A 21,827-nucleotide genomic window follows, 5' to 3' on the forward strand; every position below is an offset into this window, starting at 1 on the left:
GATTTTTTGCTTGCAGATTTACAAGGAAGAAGAAGGGACTGGCATTGTCTATTTAGCTTTTTCAAGCGATTCTACTTGTACTGCCAACTTGAAAAATGCGTCTGAGGGGTATGAAACTCTCTTGCTTACATCCGCTGTGCCTCCAGCGTGGCCTCAGATTGTATTAGCGGAAGGTTGCAGGTAAGATTTCTTTGTAATTAATTTGCAAAATTTTTCTTGAAAATTTCTAATATTTTTGTAGCGATTCTTGTTGTATTTTTGTTGAAAGATCTAATGGATTTTCGAACAATTTAAAGGCCAGTAATTAATCATCTTTTTTTTTTCTTTCTTTCTATTGAGCTTTCAGGAAAGGAATGGGATGATGTGAAACTAAATCATAAAAAATAATTATCGATTTTTCTTTCATCAAAGAATAAGCAACTGAGCTAGCTGTTCTAATGATTTTTCTTTGATTTTGTCAACATTACTTGATAATGCTCTGAAAATTACCCCATTCTCATCGATCAATGAGACTTTCAATTCCAGCAACTTTAAACTTTGATTTCTCTTTGCTTTTAGATGTACCATGTTTCTAATTAGCAGAAGTTTGAATACTTCGTTCCATTACATTTTCATTTTGATGAAGATTATGGCGAAATTTATTTGAAATTTATTGAAAACAATAAAATTTATTCCTATGGTTATTGTTTAACTGTTGAATTACAAGGAAAAATAAAGAGAAAATTATGACCGAAGATAGATAGATTGATGCACACGTTTCTTTGTAGGAGCGGCCCACCACTGGGGCAGTTATCTGCTTTCTCTTTGCTTTTAGATGTACCATGTTTCTAATTAGCAGAAGTTTGAATACTTCGTTCCATTACATTTTCATTTTGATGAAGATTATGGCGAAATTTATTTGAAATTTATTGAAAACAATAAAATTTATTCCTATGGTTATTGTTTAACTGTTGAATTACAAGGAAAAATAAAGAGAAAATTACGACCGAAGATAGATAGATTGATGCACACGTTTCTTTGTAGGAGCGGCCCACCGCTGGGGCAGTTATCAACACAACTGACAAAAACGACTTTGAAGATACAGGGAAGCAAGTCAAATAATCATTAAGGTCGATGCACTATATAGATTTAGATAAGTTAACATTAACATTGAAAGAATTTCGTTTTATAGATTTCCAGGATGGGCTCAAGGTCAATGGGAACAACTATCCATCGAGGGTAACACACTGACCTACAGAGATCACTCAACGTTTAAAACCTACACCATGAAATGTATGGGACCAAGCAAGTCTGCATCTCAACGCTTTGTCGTTTTTGGTCGAACTCAGTGGTAAGTTTCTACCATGCTCAGATGAAAATGATGTAAAATTAGTACTTAATCATTGCCTTTCCAAGCTGCTCCTCTTTATTTACTGTCGAATTCATCAAATTGTCACTCATTCGTGACACTTGTTACGGTTTAAACATTAAACAAACTAGTTTTCAAAAGTAAAAACCAGCCTCAGGTTTAAATGAGTCCCAAAAAGTCAGTTTGGACTGGAATGGCATTTTATGATACAACATAGTGTTAGAAGATAGGAACGTAGATTAATTTTTGAACCCATAACCATGTTAAAAAAAATAACGCAGGTTGTTATGTTTGGCCTGACTGTTTACCTTTTTTGGACTCGCCGAAGTGGTATAAGCGTCTAACATCTGATGGACTCCTAGATTGAACAAAGCAGATCACTCCTTTACAATTATAGCTCAGGGTCAGTGTTTTCAAGTCAGCCAGTGTCTCAACGCGGAATTTGTGCGATGATGTATACTTTTTTGGCCATTTTAGTTTGTGCATCTCATGATGGTAATATTCTATGTGGTGCAATTAACTATTTTCTGACAAAGCAGATTTTCTCTTCGCTAGAGGCAGTCTCTATGGATTTTGGGGTTCAACTTTAACTTGCCCTAATTGACAAGAAAAGCGGTCCCTTTTTTTATCTGTATCAGCTAAGATGCTTAATTTCTAGGATTCTTAATCTCAATTGTAAGCACGTATTTCTCTGTTCGAAAAGAAAAAGCATCTGCTGAATATTTGCTGGTTATCTACAACTGATTTCCACCCTAGAACAAAACGAACAATTTCTCTCTTTTTACTCATCACCATCTTTCTCGTCTCTCTTCTCTACCTTTGGAGTCTTCAAAAAAATTACAAAATCAAACAAGGAGGCTCACACTAAACCCATAAAAAATTATCACTTAAAAAATTAATCCCCCTAATACTCTATTGAAGTGAGGAAGTATTCATGGCCTTCTCAATTCCTCCCATTTTATTAATCTGCATGAGTGCATTCCTCTTTTTGCAAATGAATGAATCTTCTAAATCTCTTGTTCCAGCGGTGAAGAAATGTTCGGCTGTATTTGGATTAAGAAGAGAACTCCAAATGTATTAGAATTTCAATTAGGTGTGTATCTCTACATTATTTTCTTGAATTTTTTTATACTTTATTTAGGCGATATAGAAAATTCTGTAGCGTGCAAACTCTGGCCTGGAGATGGTGTGAGCAGATTCATGAGCCTGTGAAGAAATTGTTGACAAAAAAGATTTGTTTGAGGTTTTCAATTCGTCGGAGGGAGGGGGAGGGGGGCTGGTAGAATTTTTGTAGGTAAATCATTTTTTATCTTCCTCTCAAAATGATCAAAATAAATACCACCAATCTATCGGTACTTGCCAGTTACCCTATTAATTTTTTATCACCCGTAACACATTCAAGCATGGAGCATGTTTTGCAGAACTTGACTGGCTCTCAAAAGAGAAGTTTTTGTGTTATAGATGAATTAGGAGTGGAATTCAACAACATCTAATACAGGTTAAAAGTTGGCTTTTTCCATAGAATTTGAAGTAAATGAAGAACTGACAGCTGTTATCCGTTTGAAAGTAGTAAGCAAGAAATTAAGGGTCTCTATATGAGTTACAATAATTAATTTTCTACGCTGCATTCACCTTTCTTTTTCTATGAAAGGAACATGTTCAATAGGTTGAACTATTCGAAATGAAGGTACATCTCAGTTTTAGGCTTTCTTTAGCTCCTAATTCCAAGTACTTACAAATTGACTCAAAAAATGTTATAGTGCAAGTATTATGCAATAATAGGTACCTTTCTTTCGTTGAATACATATCAGTCAGCATTTTAAACTTAATGATATCTTTTATCAGGCAAGCAATGGAACACAAGTGTGACTCTAATAGTGTGCTTCGCTTCTCAATATTTTCAGTTTCCTGGTTACCTAATTGGTAATTTGTTGGATTGTGTATTTTAGGTGCAAATTCGAGCATGCAGTACGATGCAAGTCTTTGTCATGATGCTAATTTTGTAGAAAACTATTGGATCACTCAAGGAAGTAAGTATTTTCAGAAGTTGGACTCTTCTTTCCTTTTCAACCATGGGCTCCGTAAGGAGATAGATTTAAAATCTTACCAGATCACTCAATCTTCTAGTATAAAAACTATTCTTTTGAGACACGGTTCGTTTTAAAAAAATTTAATTTTTCTGAAGATCACCCGCGATTTTTTTGATAAAAGTGTCAAGGGGGGTCTCTAGATTTAGGAATTGAAATAATTTTCCTCTTTTTCTATTTTTAAGGGTAAAATGGCGGCAGAAGCCAATGTGTAACCACCAAAACCTACTGCCATCTGGTTAAATTAAGTTAAAATTTTATGTATGTTAGTCTTTGACTTGTAAATTGGTATCCTAAAAAGTTTCAACTCCCCCCCCCCCCCCCCCCGGTAAAGGATTGCACCCCCTTATGCGGTGTTGCCAAGTTACGTTGATAAGAAGACTGACAGGGCAATGTAGATTTTGAGTTGCGATTATCACCAAGAACTATGGAAACACTTACCATTATACACTGTGTGGATAATTTTAAATCTAATTCGATAAAAGCATGCACGGTTGCCATATTTTCGTTTTTTTGAAGTTGCAAAATTTGGCCAGAAAATGTCAATTTTGTTATTTGATTAAAACCAGTCTATGCTTATTTTTCAGCGAAATTATCAATTGATATACAAGAAATTGAAGAATTTTTACATACAATAGGGTATTATGTCAAAGTCACTAAACCTCAATCAGGGAACACAGCTAATCTATGAAATTTAGTACACACCAACCGATGAGCAGATTTGGTTGAAAGAAATTCCTGAGGTTTTATTGGTTTATAAGGTTTTATTATTTATTGTTCCTGACTCAAAGAGTAAAATTTTGATCCCCCCCCCCCCTTAATATCCAGAGAGAAATAAGGAAAAATAGTTTTTAATTCATGAGTAAGTAATATACACGAACCGTTCAGAAATTTTACTGACGTTCGCAAATAACTGAAGCCCCGGTCTCTTGAAGTGTAACTAAAGAGAAAAAACTTCAAGGTTCACAAATGATTGAAGTTAGGTTTTATCTAATTGCTAAAGATTTCCAAAAATTGAAAGTAACAACAAAAATATTGTAGTGCGGGAAATGAACTTAAGAGGTTCATGACTGAGATAGGTTTATAAGGTTGTTTATTCCCGTGTATTAACTGTGCGAGCGATTTTTTTTAGGTTCTCAGAATTTGCTTCAGAATCAAAGAGTAATATTTAAACAATTTTTCCCTTAAATTTTGTAAACAGAAGAAGAGAGGACTCCTATCTTACTTAGCTAGTAAAAAGAGTACATCCATATCTAATGTAGACCGTCCAAAATTCATCTTTGTTGCATTCGAGTGCATTTTTGTTGCTGCTTAAGGTTGGCAACTCTGCATACAGGATAAAACCCACTTTTTTCATTGATGAATTTTGAATATCCTTAAAACGTTTAAGCTCCGTATTCGTATAATGTTGCTGAAAAATAAGCATAGACTGGTTTTAATCAAATAACAAAATTGACATTTTCCGGCCAAATTTTGCATTTTCAAAAAAAAGAAAGTATTGCAACTGCGCATGCTTTTATCAAATTAGATTTAAAATTATCCACACAGTGTATAATGGTAAGTGTTTCCATAGTTCTTGGTGATAATCGCAACTCAAAATCTACATTGCCCTGTCAGTCTTCTTATCAACGTAACTTGGCAACACCGCATAAGGGGGTGCAATCCTTTACCGGGGGGGAGGGGGGGGGAGTTGAAACTTTTTAGGATACCAATTTACAAGTCAAAGACTAACATACATAAAATTTTAACTTAATTTAACCAGATGGCAGTAGGTTTTGGTGGTCACACATTGGCTTCTGCCGCCATTTTACCCTTAAAAATAGAAGAAGTAGAAAATAAAAAAACCGCCCCACTTACGACTTTGCGGTTTTAAATTTCTCGATCTGGAGACCCTTCTTGACACTTTTATCAAAAAAATTGCGGGTGATCTTCAGAAAAATTAAATTTTTTTAAAATGAACCATGCAGAATGAACTTGCTACCTCTAACATTTACTGAGCGTCCTTATGTACCATACACTCTTTAGATTTGAAATTTTTCTGTCCCTGCAATTGTTCCTTCCTCCTTTTTTAGTCGTGCGGCGAAGCCGTATAGACTCTAGGTTTCGCCGGAGGCTAAAAAATGTTCACACTTTTAGGCTAAGTCCAAGAGGAGAATTTTCGAGGAACCAAGTAACATATGAAGTATTGATATCGGTGCATTTTGGCCCAATGGAGATGTTGCATGTGCGAGGAATTTGCAATTTGACTGTTGATTCTTGTATAAAAGTTTGCGAGGAACACGATGGTGCCACTGGTTTTCTCTGAAATCATCTTCCAAGCTCAAAAAAAGCTCTCTAGTTGAGGCCAAAATGGAGGGGATATCCCACCCTACCCTGAGAGTCCACGTCTACATAAAGACAAACTCTCCATGCAAAGATAGGGAGCAAATACATTAGCAGGGTTGCCGTGTTTTCAGTTTTGGAGTCCCCAGATAAATTGGCAGCCCTGTCAATGTATTAGCTCCCTATCTTTGCATGGAGAGTTGGTCTTGATCTAGACTTGGACTCTCAGGGTAGGGTGGGATATTCCCTCCATTTTGACCTTAACTTGAGTGCTTTTTTTTGAGCTTGGGAGATGATTTCAGAGAAAACCAGTGGCACCATCGTGTTTCTCGCGACCTTTTACACAAGATTCAACAGTCAACTCGCAAATTCCTCACACATGCAACATCTCCATTATGCTGAATGGAATTTCTGATCATTTAGCCATGGTTTGGTAGCGTTTAGCAATCAACTGTGACCATAATGTAAAGAACCCACACAGGTGCCTTTCGGCTCAATGTCGCCCTATGGCATTCTTTATCATCAAGTCACTGTTGAACATTTACTGTTAAGTAGCACTTAGCAACCAAGTATAGCCAAAATTTCCAGAAGTTATACCTCAGATGTTCAAAGAGTGTTAACATCAGTCGCCAAATGGAATTTCTGATCATTTAGCCATGGTTTGGTAGCGTTCAGCAATCAACTGTGACCATAATGTAAAGAACCCACACTGGTGCCTCTCGGCTCAATGTCGCCATATGGCATTCTTTATCATCGAGTCACGGTTGAATAGCGTAAATAAGCAACCAACGGTGGCCAAAATGTCAAGACTCCAAACTGGTGCTTTTTGGCTGAATTTCGCCCAATAGGATCTTTGATGATTTATCAGTAATGGTTGATGTTTATGTTGATTAATTATTACTGTCTGAAAGTGAATCCTGTGGGAGAATATTATAGGGTTGGTTCAAACAAGTTTTAGAATTTTGTTCCGTAGCGCTTATGGACCCTAAGCGACAACTTCAATTCATCGAACTAAAAGTTTTCAATGTTCATAACCATTTTTTAACTGTCAGAACTCACTAGACCACATTATATTCATGATGAATTTAAAGATTATCGCTGTCAAAAGTTGAGTTCTCCTTCGATTTAGGACTTTTTGTCGTTACCTTAAAGACCATACGGAAAGTGCTAAATCTACGGAAAACTCAACTTTTCACAGCGATATTCTTCAAATTTATCATGAATATAATGTGGTCTAGTGAGTTCTGACATTTAAAAATGGGTATGAACATTTAAGGCTTCATTTTCCTTGAATTTAAGTGGTTTTTCAGGGTCTATGGTAAGAAAAAAAGTCTAAAACACGTTAAAAGTTAGGTACTTGAACCTACCCTAAAATGTTGAGCTATGACTTCAACTTTCATGAACCCTTACTTGTGCCTTTCAGCTTGATTTCGCTAAATGGAATTATTTATGATTGAAGTCGTGGTTGAGTTTACTATGCTGATAAAATATCATTGGAAAATTTAGGTTTCACCATCATAGTCTTCTAAAAATAACCATCAGCATTACTGCACCAACCAAAATCTAGCCAAAAAAAAAAAAAAATAATTCAGCTGAAAAAGTGGGAGAAGTTGGGATGTGCAGTCTCAAAATAAAAATACCTAGCTGTGATTGGACATAGCTTTGCTTTCATTGAGACTTTCAAATTTTATGAATAAAAAACAGTAAGCGTTTAGCAAAAACAGTTAGTTTTGTCCTTACCCATAGACCATACAAAAAGAGCTAAATCGAAGGAGAACTTAGCTTTTGACAGCGATGCTCTTCAAATTTTTCATATACCTATACAATGTATTCTAATGAGTTTGGATGGTAAAAAATGGTCAGGAACATTTAAAGCTTTATTTTCCATGAATGTAAGTTGTCGTTCAGGATAGATTCTGACGACTAGATCCTTACTAGAGTAAGGAAAGAAAGTCTAAAATTGTTAAAAGTCACAGAAAAACGCGAAAAAAGAAAAAAGTCGGAAAATGGAAGTCAAATTTACATAACAATTAAATTAACATAAAAATTTCGTAAAAAGTATTGGAAATTACGAACAAATTTATTTACGTAAAAACTGTATTAAAAAGAAAGTTAATTTTAATTAAGAAAAATAATCTTGGTAAATCAATTTCTCACGTAAATTTGACTCAAAATTCATTTAAAAAACAGGGCCGGATTTACCTACTTGCTGCCTATGGGCCACCTGTATTTTGCCGCCCCCTTCTCATTCGTTTCGAAACATCAATAAAAAACAACTTAATCGGCCCGAAACAGTAACAGAGAAACAACTTAAAACGGGACTAAGGCCGCAAATAATAAAAAGAAACACATAAAATATAATAAGAAACCCGGGACGTTTCGCAGGGATCACACCCGCATTTTCAACCGGCAAAACAAGAAAAATTAAAAGAAAGGACACTATGCCCCTCACTACTAGCAAAAGTTCGCACGGAACTTTGCACGAAAGTTAAGTTCCGTAAACCTATCTATGTGTGAACAAGGCCTTCCATTTGTAAGAAATGAAGGTAAAAATTATGCAAGAACAAATATAAATGTGGTTTAATAATTTTAACTTCCGCCGCACACTGTGGTATTGGACCTGAAAAGCTGGCCAAAACTATTTATCACCAGATATCGCCGAGTTTTAAAAATATTTTACAATCAGTACTTCTTCTTATGTGATAATATGCACAATTTAACCACCTAACACATCGTATGACAATTTGCGGAGAGTTTAAAGAGGGTGCAAGAAGCCCTCCAAAAAGCCTTTAAAAGGACGCAAAGTATCTAACTAAAGCGGTGCATTTAGACGAGTTTCTCCTTTACCTATGGTGTACTTTTCGAAATAAGGACTTTCTATTACCTCATTAATGGTTTTTTTTAAAACAGCGTAAGTCACTTCAAAATTTTTGACGAAACAGCCGATCTCTCACATTGAGGAGTAATTGTACATTTCCCAAAAAAATTATTATGAATCATTCTAGATATTAGATTGTTGACAGTTTTGAATCAAAATTAGTGCTAGTATGAAAGTTCCGGGACCTCCATATGATGATTTGAGGATAAATTATAAGATGAAAATGAGTTCTATCATAATAAGAACCATTGTGAAGACAGAAAGCACCTGTGAAAATAATTCATTTTGATGGGTTCCTTCCTAACCCTACGAAATTCGTAAGAAAACCACATATCTCACTTTTACGAGGCTTCAAATGTGCCTCACAGCGTAATTTCATGGTGCCAGAGGGCCACTTTTAAAGCCCCATCCCCGGGGCCGCATGGACTCAAAGTCTGTCAAAGTAAATCATGGCATAAATATGTCTATACTCAAGGATAATGCACGAAGAGATTGTTAGATAACGGATTAAATACTTTTGCAAGACTTTAAAGTGACCCTCTCATCCGCTTTCAAATTATTTTTTTTATCCCTCTTTCGAGGGCGTAGGGGCCAAAGAAACAGGTTCCGTGACCGAATATCACCCAATTGGTACTAAATGGGTCAGAGCTGTTGGAAAAATACAATTTCAGTCGTCATATCGACATAATTTTTCCCATTCATGTTTGTGAAAATCGCTCAAAAGTCCATCTTTAAAGTCAAAAATTTCAATTTCCTCAGTTTTCCTCAGTCTTGTCACCCCTGAATCATGAAAATACCCTTTTCGGACTATAACATCCCGCCTCAAACTGCTTGAGAACAGTTGAGAGAAAAAAGATATCGGCCCCTGAATTTCGAAAAAAACGTTTACTTTTACATCACTTTTCAACCTCCTGTGAAAATCACTAAAAAAAGAAATTTCGAAAATACTGTGGTTAGTTGTGTAGATTATCCCCCTAAGAATGTGTCGCATATCGCCGAACTTCCCTCTTATGATCGCACAGTTGAAGTAAACTGATCGACGAGTAGCGCGCCGAAACATATCAAAATAATCACTGAGAAATAGGTAACTTCGTGGTCTCTTCGCGGGAAATTGAGCCACTCGAAAAATGGTACATACATGTCTACCAGGGTAAAAAACAGTGTAGATTTCGAATATCACATTGGTTTTCCACTAAAAAAAAATTTAAAATTGAGGTTTTGGCCAGGTTTTTCGGTCAAATACCACAGTGTGCGCCGGCGCGCCGCACTGACCGCACTGTGTTTGGCGCAATGCGTGAAGTATTCCTACAGTCTTGTAGGCGCTATGCGTTTCACGCCGACCGCCGCACAGTGGATTGAGTCAATTAGAGGGGTCGGACACGAAATTTTTGACAAAAACTGCAAATGTCGATGTTTATTTCGTCACATTTTAAAGTTCAAGGGGTGATACTGGAAGAAAATATCACGAGAAAACCAGTGGAACAGCTTGCAGAACATTAGATTCTTGTATAAACGGAGTTATGAGCGTTTTAAGTTCCCAAATTTTTTCCGACCTCTCTCATTGACTCGATTCCCCGTGCGCCGCGCTGAGGGCTTCTCCTTTTTATCTCAAGTCCTCATCATCATTGCTGCACTGCTCCATGCCAAATTGCGTGTTTAGTTTCTCTCTTAACTCGACTAATTAAAGGTGCTGTCTCTTGTGTCACCGAAAGACGCTTTCTCGTTTGTAATTTTTTTTTTCTGAATCCGATTTTTTTTAAACCTACATTTTAAAAAAATGCAAAATTTGCCGCCCCCTGCGTTAAGAAATGAGAGATGCTGTACCTACTCCATTACCTAATGCATCTGATGAGTTTTTCAATTCAAAAAGGAACGTATGACACTCCACAAATAAATCACGTTTGAAGCGCAAACCGGAAAAAACACGATTTGTCAAAAGTATTCATTAAGTATTGCACTTTCCACAGAAGCATATTGCACGAAAATGTCATTGTAACGACTTCCGGATATGATTGCGACCAACTTAAGGCTCAAAATTTTGATTTGTTCGCTCCCTAAAAAAAATGGTCCATCTCTGTAACTGTGCTCACCAAAACTGACAAAGATCCCAGGGTCACATGCTACCCGTGGTCCCGGAGAGAGGAGGACATTTTTCAGGGTTGAAATCCTTCCTCTTATTTAATTGTTTTTTAAATAAACTTATGCTAGGACACTATTCCTGAATAACAAACAGACCAATTTGGCTGCAATGCTTCGAGCCCTGCACGTGCACTTGAGTCATTCGTTTTTATGACTTTTCCGAGGGTCGGTGGCCGCTAGCCTAGCGGGGCCGCTGTGAGGCCCGCTCGAATGAGGCTCAATTTGGGTTCGGGCTTCGGGTGCGATTATTCTATCGTCTGGCGACTGGCCACTACGCGGCCCAACCCCTCGAAGACGCTCCGCGCCACCAGAATATCGATTTTTTAGACCAAAAACTCGTATCGGTATTTCAACGTTAATATATCGTCCGTATCGATACATTTATCTCTAGAAATATCAAATCGAGTTTTCTTTCTTTCTTCTGCTGAGTTGTGTATTTCACACCTCGGAAAATCGGAAATTGTGGTCAATTTTTCATAGTTCGAATTTCGGATTTCGCTGGCCAGGCTGTACAGACCTACGTCATAGGGTAAACAAACCTCAATATGCAAATACCTCCTTTTTTTTCTCTATGTAGGTATAGGACTTTTCGCGTGACTGCTCGACGATTTGTTAATCTGTGGAGGTTAAGCTACATTCACGCGTCGCAAGCAACCTGGCGCGTCTGCTTCTTGCTACTGCGAGCGCGCCTTCATTTCCTCCCGCACGCAACAAGGACAACCGCGATGATGAAGAATTCCATTCGGCGAAATCGAGCCGAGAGCAGGCACCACGAGTATATACATTATGGGTTATTTTAGTGATGGGTGGGATTTTATTTAAAATTCCTAGGAATCCTAGGTATAGTATTTACTGTAGTAAACAATTATCATTTATTCCATCACTTCTTCGGATTATTTATTTTTAATCAATCTATATGCATGTGAAGTGTAGCTCATCTGCATTTTTCTTTCCCTGGAACCTAAATGTATATTATGAGTTTGAATCCATCAGAGACTAAGTCAGTCAAAATCAAATTTAACTACATACGAAGTGAAAACGAGTTGTATTTCGCAAATCAAAGTGATAGTTAAACCAACCAAACTGTGTCAGAAATGTTCCCAAATTACTAGGTAAGGCTTTTATCAGCTCATCATCTGATCCAATAATTTTAATTGTGGCATTTCATTCGGCATGTCGCCGCACGACTTCTATGATACTCAAAGTCTCACATATATAATTTGAAAGGGGGAGTCTGGGGGGGGGGGGGCGGCGCCCCCTCAGCAGGTAGCTTTTGCTACTTGTTTTCTCTACAGCTTTGTTCTTATTTGGCGGGATTTTTTGAGTTATCTGTAGGTGAGAGAAAGGAAAGAGAGGGCAAAACAGCTCTCTTTATGTAAATGTGATTATCTATAAATTTGTCTGTTCACTGAAACAATTTTGATGCATTTCCGTCAGGTTTATGTAATAAATATCAAAAGGAAAATTAGCTTAATATCTCTAATTCAATTTTTTTTGTACCTCTTCCAGAAATGCAACGGTTGGAGGAATCTCCTTGTCCAGTCATGGGTGAATACAACGGCATGATCCCAGATGCTGATGGCTTGTGTGCAAGGCTATCCTCTGATTGTCAAAAGCCAGAAATCATGTACTACACAGTTTCAGACTGTCAACGGCAAGACATAATTGATGGTTTGTATCATCTTCATTGAAACACAAAATAACTCTCTTTTTATCCCATGCAGAGGAAAACGCATAAACCCAGTCATGTGCTCTTTTGTTTAATTCAGAGTAGATGTGCCGTTGTTTTCCTACCTCTCTTGTGTAATTTTGTTCTGGTTGATTTATCTTCCAAGTTAGTGTGGTACTACTGTATGAACAGCTGCTCGGCCGTCAGGTGCTGCTTGCAGCGGACGCCAAGAGTACTACACTATCTTTTTTTCTTGTTTATCTCTCAAGAATTTGCCATGATTTTCGGAAAACCTTGAACTTTGGTCAGGAGCCGGTGCGGATTTTCAAGTGTGCGTGTTTCGTCGTGCGTTCCATTTTTAGTAGCCCCTAATTGCGAACTGCCTTTCGAATGTTCTTTGATCAATTTTTTATTGTATTCATCGCCTCTGACTGCTGCTGCCCTAAGCCCTGTAACAGACTTAAAAACTCACAAATGAGGACACCGCACCAAGAACAGCCTATAGGCGTATAGGTCGTTATTACGCCCATCTGCTTTTCGGATTCTACGTACCCTGGACTATGCTGTGGTAGCGATAGAATATAGATAGGTAACGGCTCGAGGTCGAAAAACCTTTTTTTTCCGAGTTAAGTCAGGCCTCTGGATCGATGGGTGCAAGAACGACCTATAAACGGGCCTATAAACTTAAGGGCCTTTAAGGTGCTAGTTACCCCTTTCTTTACTCATTATCGATATTCTTTCTTTTTGCGTTAATCATGTGTGATTAAAATGATTTATACTTCACATTGCCACCAAAATGACTGTTGGGCGTAATAATGGCCTATTAACCGCTTTTTTAAATTAAATATATTAAAATGTATCGCCAAATCTACCCGGCATCCTTTAATAGAAGGGTTAGGTCACCCAAAAACACCAAAACAGGGTACCTGCATAGAAAAGTCTGCGCAGTACATCAAAAACAAAACTTTAAATGCGTTTTTCTCAAAACGCGGTTTCCAGTTATAGGCTTTTCTTGGTGCGGTGTCCTCAAATATTAGTACACACATAAGCATTTTCTTAAAATTTAAACTTAATTCTAAAAATTTACTTTAAATCTCCATTGAAAGTATCATCAAAAAATACTCCCTCCTCCAATCTAATTCACTCATTTAATCTGTTGAGTGAGGAGCTCAATAAAATCTTCAAAACACATGATCAAACTAACATCATCAAAATATCGTAAAAAAAATACCCGCTCCTCAAATCTAATTCAATCATTTAATTTGAGTGAGGAGCTTAATAAATTCTTCATCAAAAACATTAATCAACTTTAGACTCAAGTCCAGAAAATAAGGAACTTTCAAGGATATCAATAAAACTTTGATCAATATAAAATACCCAAAAACTTAATAAGCTCAGATCAATAAATTCAATAGACCTTGCTTCAATACAAAGTATTCAAAACTTATGAACTCGGATCAATAAATTCAATAGACCATGATCCAATACAAAATATTCAAAAACTTAATGAACTCAGATCAATAAATTCAATAAACTTTGATCCAATACAAAATATTCAACAATATGGAATTCACTAAGAACTTTCAAGTTGCAAAGAAATTTCAGAGACAGTAAATAAATGTGTTCTTAACCACGCTCTGCTACCATTTGTGACCTTTTGATCTTAAGGAAGGGTGGAGTTAGAGAAACAAAAGAGATCTCCTTTGAAAAATGAATCTAAATATATTCTCAGAAAAAGGTCACGTAGTCAAACACATATCATTACATACAGGGTTATTCAAAAGTTACGCAACACTGGCCATAACTTTAGTTCTAATTATGATATCGATTTGCGATTTGTGGCGTCCTTCCTCATATCGAGGGGGAAACTTTTTGAGGTACTTTCCAGTTCTTCCCCCCCCCCCCAGGGGGAGGGGGGAGGGGAGCAACTAAAAAATTTCAGATGGCAACCCCCATCATGTGATACATTGTTAGAAAGAGCATGAAAAAAGAAATTTTTTGGCGCAAACTGGAAGTCGATTTGACCCCCCTATTAAAAGTTAAGGGGGTCCAAAGGTTATTTAGGAGGTCCGTACCTTCATTTTTTAGAGTAGCTTCGGCGGCTCCTGGACATACCGTTTCTCTTTTCAAATAGTTCTCGAATACTCCAAGCCTGATACCAAAGTCTTCAACTTGCCCCCGGGCCACTACAGCCCCACCGTAGAGGGGGATGGGCCTGTTACAATGAAACATTGCAGTAAAATGCAAAAAGTCACAGAAGAGCTTCAAACATCAAGTCCGAGTGGAACTTCTTGCCAATGTTAACGCAAACGCAGCCTGCGACATAAAAAGAAGTTTTCAAAACTCTTAGCCCCCTGCCCCCCTTATTTTTGGTTGCAGAGCGGGTAAAAACCGGGAAATTCACTACAAATAATGCCCGAAACTATTGTCCAACTTGAGGAGGACCCTTGAAACGTTGCGGAGCATAGAAATACAGGGAATACCACCCCCTTCAAGTACGGAAACATCCAAAACACCCCCGCTGCCCCCCTCATTTTTTACTCGCGGCTTCGCGCGCGTCTTTTCAGGGTTGTCTGCACATCTAGTTTTTCTTCTATCTAAGTGTCCCGCGCATCCACTGTACATACAGTACATACAGTACATACAGTACATACAGTACATACAGTACATACGGTACATACGGTACATACGGTACATACGGTACATACGGTACATACGGTACATACGGTACATACGGTACATACGGTACATACGGTACATACGGTACATACGGTACATACGGTACATACGGTACATACGGTACATACGGTACATACGTACATCGTACATACGGTACATACGGTCACGTACTACGGTCATACGGTACATACGGTACATACGGTACATACGGTACATACGGTACATACGGTACATACGGTACATACGGCACATACGGCACATACGGCACATACGGCACATACGGCACATACGGCACATACGGCACATACGGCACATACGGCACATACGGCACATACGGCACATACGGCACATACGGTACATACGGTACATACGGTACATACATACAGTACATACATACAGTACATACATACAGTACATACATACAGTACATACATACAGTACATACATACAGTACATACATACAGTACATACATACAGTACATACATACAGTACATACATACAGTACATACATACAGTACATACATACAGTACATACATACATACATACATATCTACGGTGTTAATGGCTTCAATGTTAAAGCACCAAATAAATGTATTTACCAACCAACCATCCATACAATTTTAATTTTCTACTACCCTTTTTGTGACTCCTACTTCTTAAATATTTACATTATGTTTTTTTGACGATCTCTCCTCATCTACGGTGTTAATGGCTTCAATGTTAAAGCACCAAATAAATGTATTTACCAACCAACCATACATACATACATACATACTACATACACATGAATTTGAATGGCATATATTTTTGTGATCTACGACTCGTGATCGGTGCTCTTCACAAGGTCTGGGGTCTGGGTCCGACATCATGGGAGAATGCAATAGTGTATTTTCTTCGGAAAATACGCTAAAAACAAGATAGTGTAGTACTCTCGGCGTCCGCTGCAAGTAGAACCTGACGGCTGAGCAGCTGTTCATACAGTAGTACCACACTGACTTGGAAGATAGATCAACCAAAGCAAAATTACACTAGGGAGGTAGGGAAATAATGGCACATAGAATCTTGATGATTAAATTCAGTTTCATTAATCAACTTGATGATTATTTCCTTTCAAAATAACAAAATTTTTATCACTAGTCCTCAGCTGCTGCATGACTTGTATCACATATTTGTCACATGATTCATGTCATAAGATCCATCTACTTTGAGCAAACTTTGAAATGTTGGTATCTAACTCTTTTGAAACTCAATTGCATTATGATTTGTAAAAGAAATCAAGAACAATCCTTTGGAAAATGCAGTGAAATCTTGCAAGTCGAACTCCAGTCAAGATAAAAATCTTTCTGATCTCCAGACACTGCCTAAGGCGCAATGTAGAGCATTACAATGCCGACAAATTCACAATTTTTTTCATTTTTTGGCCAAGGAAAGGCTGCTTAGTTCTAAAGATTTCTTAAAAACCTAACAAAATTTTGATGTTAAAAAATAAGAAAAAAGAGGAATTTAAAAAAATGAACGCATGCATGATGAACAAAATGTGAGGTAATATACCTGTATTCCTGTAACCTCTGATATCTTTCCATAAAACTTATGCAGAAACACTCATGAAGTCAGCACAAGTTGAATATATAAAAAGTAATAATGTATGGGACTCAATTGCACCTTTTATTTTATTAAAATTGAATGGCTTTCAAGGGCTCTGCCCTCATCCTCAGCGATAACCCGTGACTCAGTGTAAAAAGTGAAATTCATTAGGTATGCTGGCAGAAAAGCTTTTGAAGGCTGTCGAAGCCTGCGTGTGCCTGTGCTGCAGTAAAGCGATTTTGGAGGGCTAAGGATGGTCCTCTTCTCTTCATTATCTTTTATACCATCATTACTGACCTGCAAACTGTGCCACAACGACATCCTGGACTGATGAAGCATTGGGTATTTGCATTGTAGTATCTCCAATAATAATACTTGCGCTACGAAGTGTGTGCAACGGCATCCAAACTCCAAGGACTCACCAAACTGGACCCTTGTTGAGGGCGTCAACCTATCCCTTCTCCTAATGTGACCAGCCCCGTGATCTGTTTGCTTCCTACTCCTCATTCCACACATATCTGCCGACAATCCTGATATTGGTACACGGAAAAAAAAAGAATTGCTGATTCAGCAATTCAATTGCTAAAAGCAGTGAGTGCAATGTTTCAATGTAGATTTTACAACACAAAAATGCTACTTTAACCACATTGTAAACTAATTTAACCACGGGGGTGGTTAAAGTAGCATTTTTGTGTTGTAAAATCTACATTGAAACATTGCACTCACTGCTTTTAGCAATTGAGTTGCTGAATCAGCAATTCTTTTTTTTTCCGTGTAGTGATAGACCGAGACAGTGTGGTCGCCTCAGTTAGAATTTTACCTCATCCTCATAAATTTCATGTCAAGAGGCAAAATAGAAAACTCAAAATGCCACTCGAGTCGAAACGTTTTCTAGTCCTTGGACTAATCGACTTAGCAAGATTTCACTGTATGATCTAACAATACTTATTGGCAGGAATCATGTCCTTCCTCCTTAAACAAAAGTAAATTTTTCCACAGGCTTTTTAAAATTCTGTGTGCGCTATCATCTAAAAATGATCAATTATTGCTCAGTTCTTAGGGAGAAAGAAGAAGAAAGAAGTTTTTCCATCGGTGATTGGAACTGGGCCCAGAACGAAATCTTCACATTTCAAGTATTGAAGGGTATGGTCTGGGACGCCCAAAAACGAGCGAATTTTTTACCTGGCCCCCTTGGTAAGGAGAGCAGGGTGTTGTATGTATAACAGTTTTTGCCCTTAACTTTTGAACGGTTTAGAAATCGAGCAAAACTTTTTTTAAAACCAAGGTCGTTAAAAAAGCTTTCTTTCAGTACATAATTGCTTGTAATTCAGTACTTTTCTCTCCTCCTTAAGCAGGGCCAGATAAAACATTCGACCAGTTTTGGGCGTCTCTGACCATTTCAGTTTTTAAAATTCTGAGAAGATTTCGTTCTGGGCCCAGTTCCAACAATTATAGACGGAACAACTTCTTTGTTCATCTATTTTATTATTTTTTTTTTTTTCAAGTGAGAAACAAATTGTTTACGAATGTATCATCATTTTACCAGGCATACCATCCAAACTAGAAAAGTGGCGCAGGTATAAAAGAAATTCAAATGAGGATCTAAAGACATCTCCAAAACATGAAGACCGAACTGAGGTCCGACATATTCCATACTTAAAGCAACAGTTTATCAGTCAACCCTGGCCACTGGAAGAGCCCACCAGTTACTCCCCCCCAACTTCTGAAACTCCATTTCATCGCTTCACACATCATTACATCAACAGCTCGTTCCCATCCAAGTTATCGCATCAAAACCTGTTCTCATTTCCCAATCAATCCACTTTCATAATGATTCCCTCCACTGTTAAATCGACTCTAAGACCTGTAACTGAAGTGACACCAAAACTAATCCCTCATGCTAGACACCCAATTCAAGACTCATCCAAGAATCAGAACCCAAAGCTAGAGGAGTCCAAAAGAATTTGGACTTACAGCTCACTTCAACATCCAGAAATGACATACTTCGGTGGACCAAGGAATTTTAATGCGCGTGGTCGGCAGTATTCTCCCAATGCTCCCAAACCAGAATTCTATAATCTGTATGCAGACACGCCTTCAACTTATCATATCAATGGGAGAGCTAATAATGATAACCTTGCGACAAATTACACAAACTTGCAGTTTTCAACTATGCCACTTTTTTCCTCCTTGCAGTATTCAACTTCGCACCAATTTTCATCTACACCTCAGTTTTCCTCCACAGTTCAATACTTGCAAGATAGACACCGAGAGTTTCCAGTTTACCAGGCTAATGAAAACAGACGTTCCTACAATGAGCGCCCATTGGATGTCTATGCTCAGGGCTATGAAAATATAGCAGGAGCAAACCGCAAAATTAGTATTATTTCTGAGCTACCACCCAAATTTTTGGAGAGGCGCAACTGGGAAGGAGGACGTAATTATGACACAAGGCCTCGGAGTCGAAACTTTTCTCTCACCTCTTCATTAATTGTCTTCAAACCAGAGAACATATCAAATGAAGAGTCATTGGCTCATGGCATGACGCTTGACCCAGTTGTAAATGTGGAGCATTCTGTCTCAATGCCTCCATTAAATGCAACTCACCAGTTTATCGGGAATGACTATCTTACTCTATCAAATCACTCAAAAATGTCTATTGATATGGCAACTTCACCAACCAATGATCAGCACCGCAATGTCAATCCTGATATAATGGCTCCCATTGATTCTCATTATCTGTACAAGTCTGATAATTATAATCTTCGCAAAGAGACTGATTTGAGGTCCAATGGCTCCTCGTCATCCACCTACTTTGCTGACTCGAGGCACCTCCAGTCTCCCAGCAACCCTGTGGAATACTCAAGTTTTAATAATCAGAAAAACTTTTCCAGCCCAAGCCCAAAGCAACGACTACCTAACACCAAAGCAGACCCTCCTGTATTTGATTACTTCCGGCATTATGAATGGAACAATTCTGAGCCGAACTATCCAAGCGCACGAAAAGTTGCAGACAAACCCAAGCTTGATCCAGTGAATGCAGCTAAAAACCTTGGCCGAAGAACTCCAATTGCACTTCCACCTGTACCAATACCTTCGTATGCCTTGCCTGTACGACCACAAGCCAACAGTCCAGTGATGACTTCACCAACTAGTTGGTCTTTCAAACGAGAAGGTACTATCCTACTTATGTGTGTTGAATCACGAGTGGATTTTGCAGCTCTGGTTTTCAGCACTCACGCATGTTTTTGTTTTTGATTCGTAGTGTTTTATGAGTCCTCAGGTGCTTTTCCTACAAAATCTATTGACTCAGTCTTTGCATCTCAGGAGGTGTCCTCCAATCCATCTCTTTAGAAAGAAACAACTGTGTGCTTTTACCATTACTTACAGACGAAGCTTCATTAATTTTTTCGTGAGTGCACTATTCCTGTCAGCAGAGGCAACAAATTCTAAGTTATTGATCTGGTGTATTTCTTCAAGTATTATTGCAGCCAGTGTAATTTCTCGTTTTTTCCCCATTTTTGCATGTCTGAAATTGCGTGTCTTAAATTCTGATTCCTCTCTTTTTTACACCTCTATGGTATTCCTTGTCTGTCTTTTCAGTTTCACCCATTACTTTCTACAAATACGAGGTCTGTTAGAGGAGAAACCGAATTTTGGTGATCACTAGCCCATCGTGCGTCCGAATCAGGTTTTCTTGGACTTTCCTGATAGCTGAAAATGTATTTAAAAACGCTACATTCACAAATTTGGAAGAACGTAATTAGCTTTTGTGGCTTAAAGTAAGGCAACCTCATGGGTGTTCTGCGATTTCTATGTTTGACCGAACTTATCGCTCATATTTTGGTCTTGCACTACCGTTTTGAACTCACATGGATGATTGGAATATCGTCTCCATCTCGTAGCCGTACACCTAAATTTTGTCACTGGAAATTGAGGAGCTTTCCGGGAATAGGGCACATACCGAAAAAACGCGTTGTGAGAAAAATGCATTTGAAGTTTTCATTCTTACTTCCTGGACACTGATGATGACATACATCAGAACTGGGGCACTCATATCAACGTTCATACACCCTAGAATGAATAACGACCACTGGTAAAACGTACACTTCTCTCAGTGTTGTGGGAGGAATTTTTTAAAATTTTCCATTATGTGCCCTTTTTCCGGAAATGGACCGGTGGTCATAGGTTTTGGCTTTTAAAGCTGCATTTTCGAGACTTTAAAGAGTTTCTAAACAAAAGTAAATAATTCCGATAAATTAATAAATAATAATTTCGATCGCGAACGCGCGGAGGGATCATCTTCGACCATTAAATGAAAAAGACAGCGAAACTTGCGAAAAACTCGAAAATTTCAAACTCACAATAAAAGACCAATAAAAATTGAATTAGTAATAATTACAAAAATTCACGTGTAACTGGTGCAACGCGCTGACAATCACTGCAACCCGATGATATTGCATTGGTTAGCAGAATCAGTGCGATGCATCTGTAGTGAGGGATCCTTATCAGTACCCATTCCATCACCTGCTTGCCTGCCTGCGCGCTATCTCCTCAACGTCGCGGCGACCGTACCCAGAGGCAAATAGATGAAATACGCCTGCGACAGATGACAGCCTCACAAAAATTAGTCTCTTAGCTCCAAAAATTGATTAATTAAGCTAAAACTGGGGACGTTGGTACATTAGGATACGAGGAATCCATTCCTGCCATTTCCAGAAAAAGGGTACTAATGCATATGTGCCCGTTTTCCAGAATGCTCCTCAATTATTGTATCCAAAAATGTAGGATAATTGTTAGAATGTTCAAGAAGCTCAAGGGAAATTGACATTTGGTTGGATTTTTGTTGAATATACAATCACAGGACAAGTTTAGCTGAAACTCGATGCATGTATAAATATTCTATCAAAATTGTATGTGCAGAGTCCTCAGAAATATCACACTGCCTAGAGAGCTCGAAACGACCATTTTCGAGCACTTTAGCCTGCATTTCAAAATGTTAGTTGCCGTTGATGGTCGATTCCCGTTCTCCTCATCTCCGACGGACTCCTGACCAGTTTTGAACCGTTTAGGTCATTCAAAACACTGAGATAACTTATAAAATGATCTTAGTAAACTT

The 21,827-nt window shown here is 38.0% G+C and overlaps 1 protein-coding gene across 3 annotated transcripts in view; it reads left to right on the top strand.

Annotated features, from left to right (window-relative positions):
- The window catches only part of LOC109043984 (uncharacterized), a 247,270-nt gene that overhangs the window by 203,841 nt on the left and 21,602 nt on the right, over positions 1–21,827 (top strand). For 2 of the 3 annotated variants that reach the window (XM_072306298.1, XM_072306299.1), the window contains 6 exons: positions 17–180; positions 1,172–1,330; positions 2,374–2,441; positions 3,298–3,378; positions 12,284–12,445; positions 18,255–19,883. In XM_072306298.1, the coding sequence (XP_072162399.1) occupies positions 17–180; positions 1,172–1,330; positions 2,374–2,441; positions 3,298–3,378; positions 12,284–12,445; positions 18,255–19,883 (2,263 nt within the window). The remainder of the gene's footprint in view (positions 1–16; positions 181–1,171; positions 1,331–2,373; positions 2,442–3,297; positions 3,379–12,283; positions 12,446–18,254; positions 19,884–21,827) is intronic. The other variant, XM_072306300.1, reaches the window with a different exon arrangement.

This window comes from Bemisia tabaci, chromosome 1 (genome assembly GCF_918797505.1).
Source record: "Bemisia tabaci chromosome 1, PGI_BMITA_v3".
Classification (NCBI taxonomy): domain Eukaryota; kingdom Metazoa; phylum Arthropoda; class Insecta; order Hemiptera; family Aleyrodidae; genus Bemisia; species Bemisia tabaci.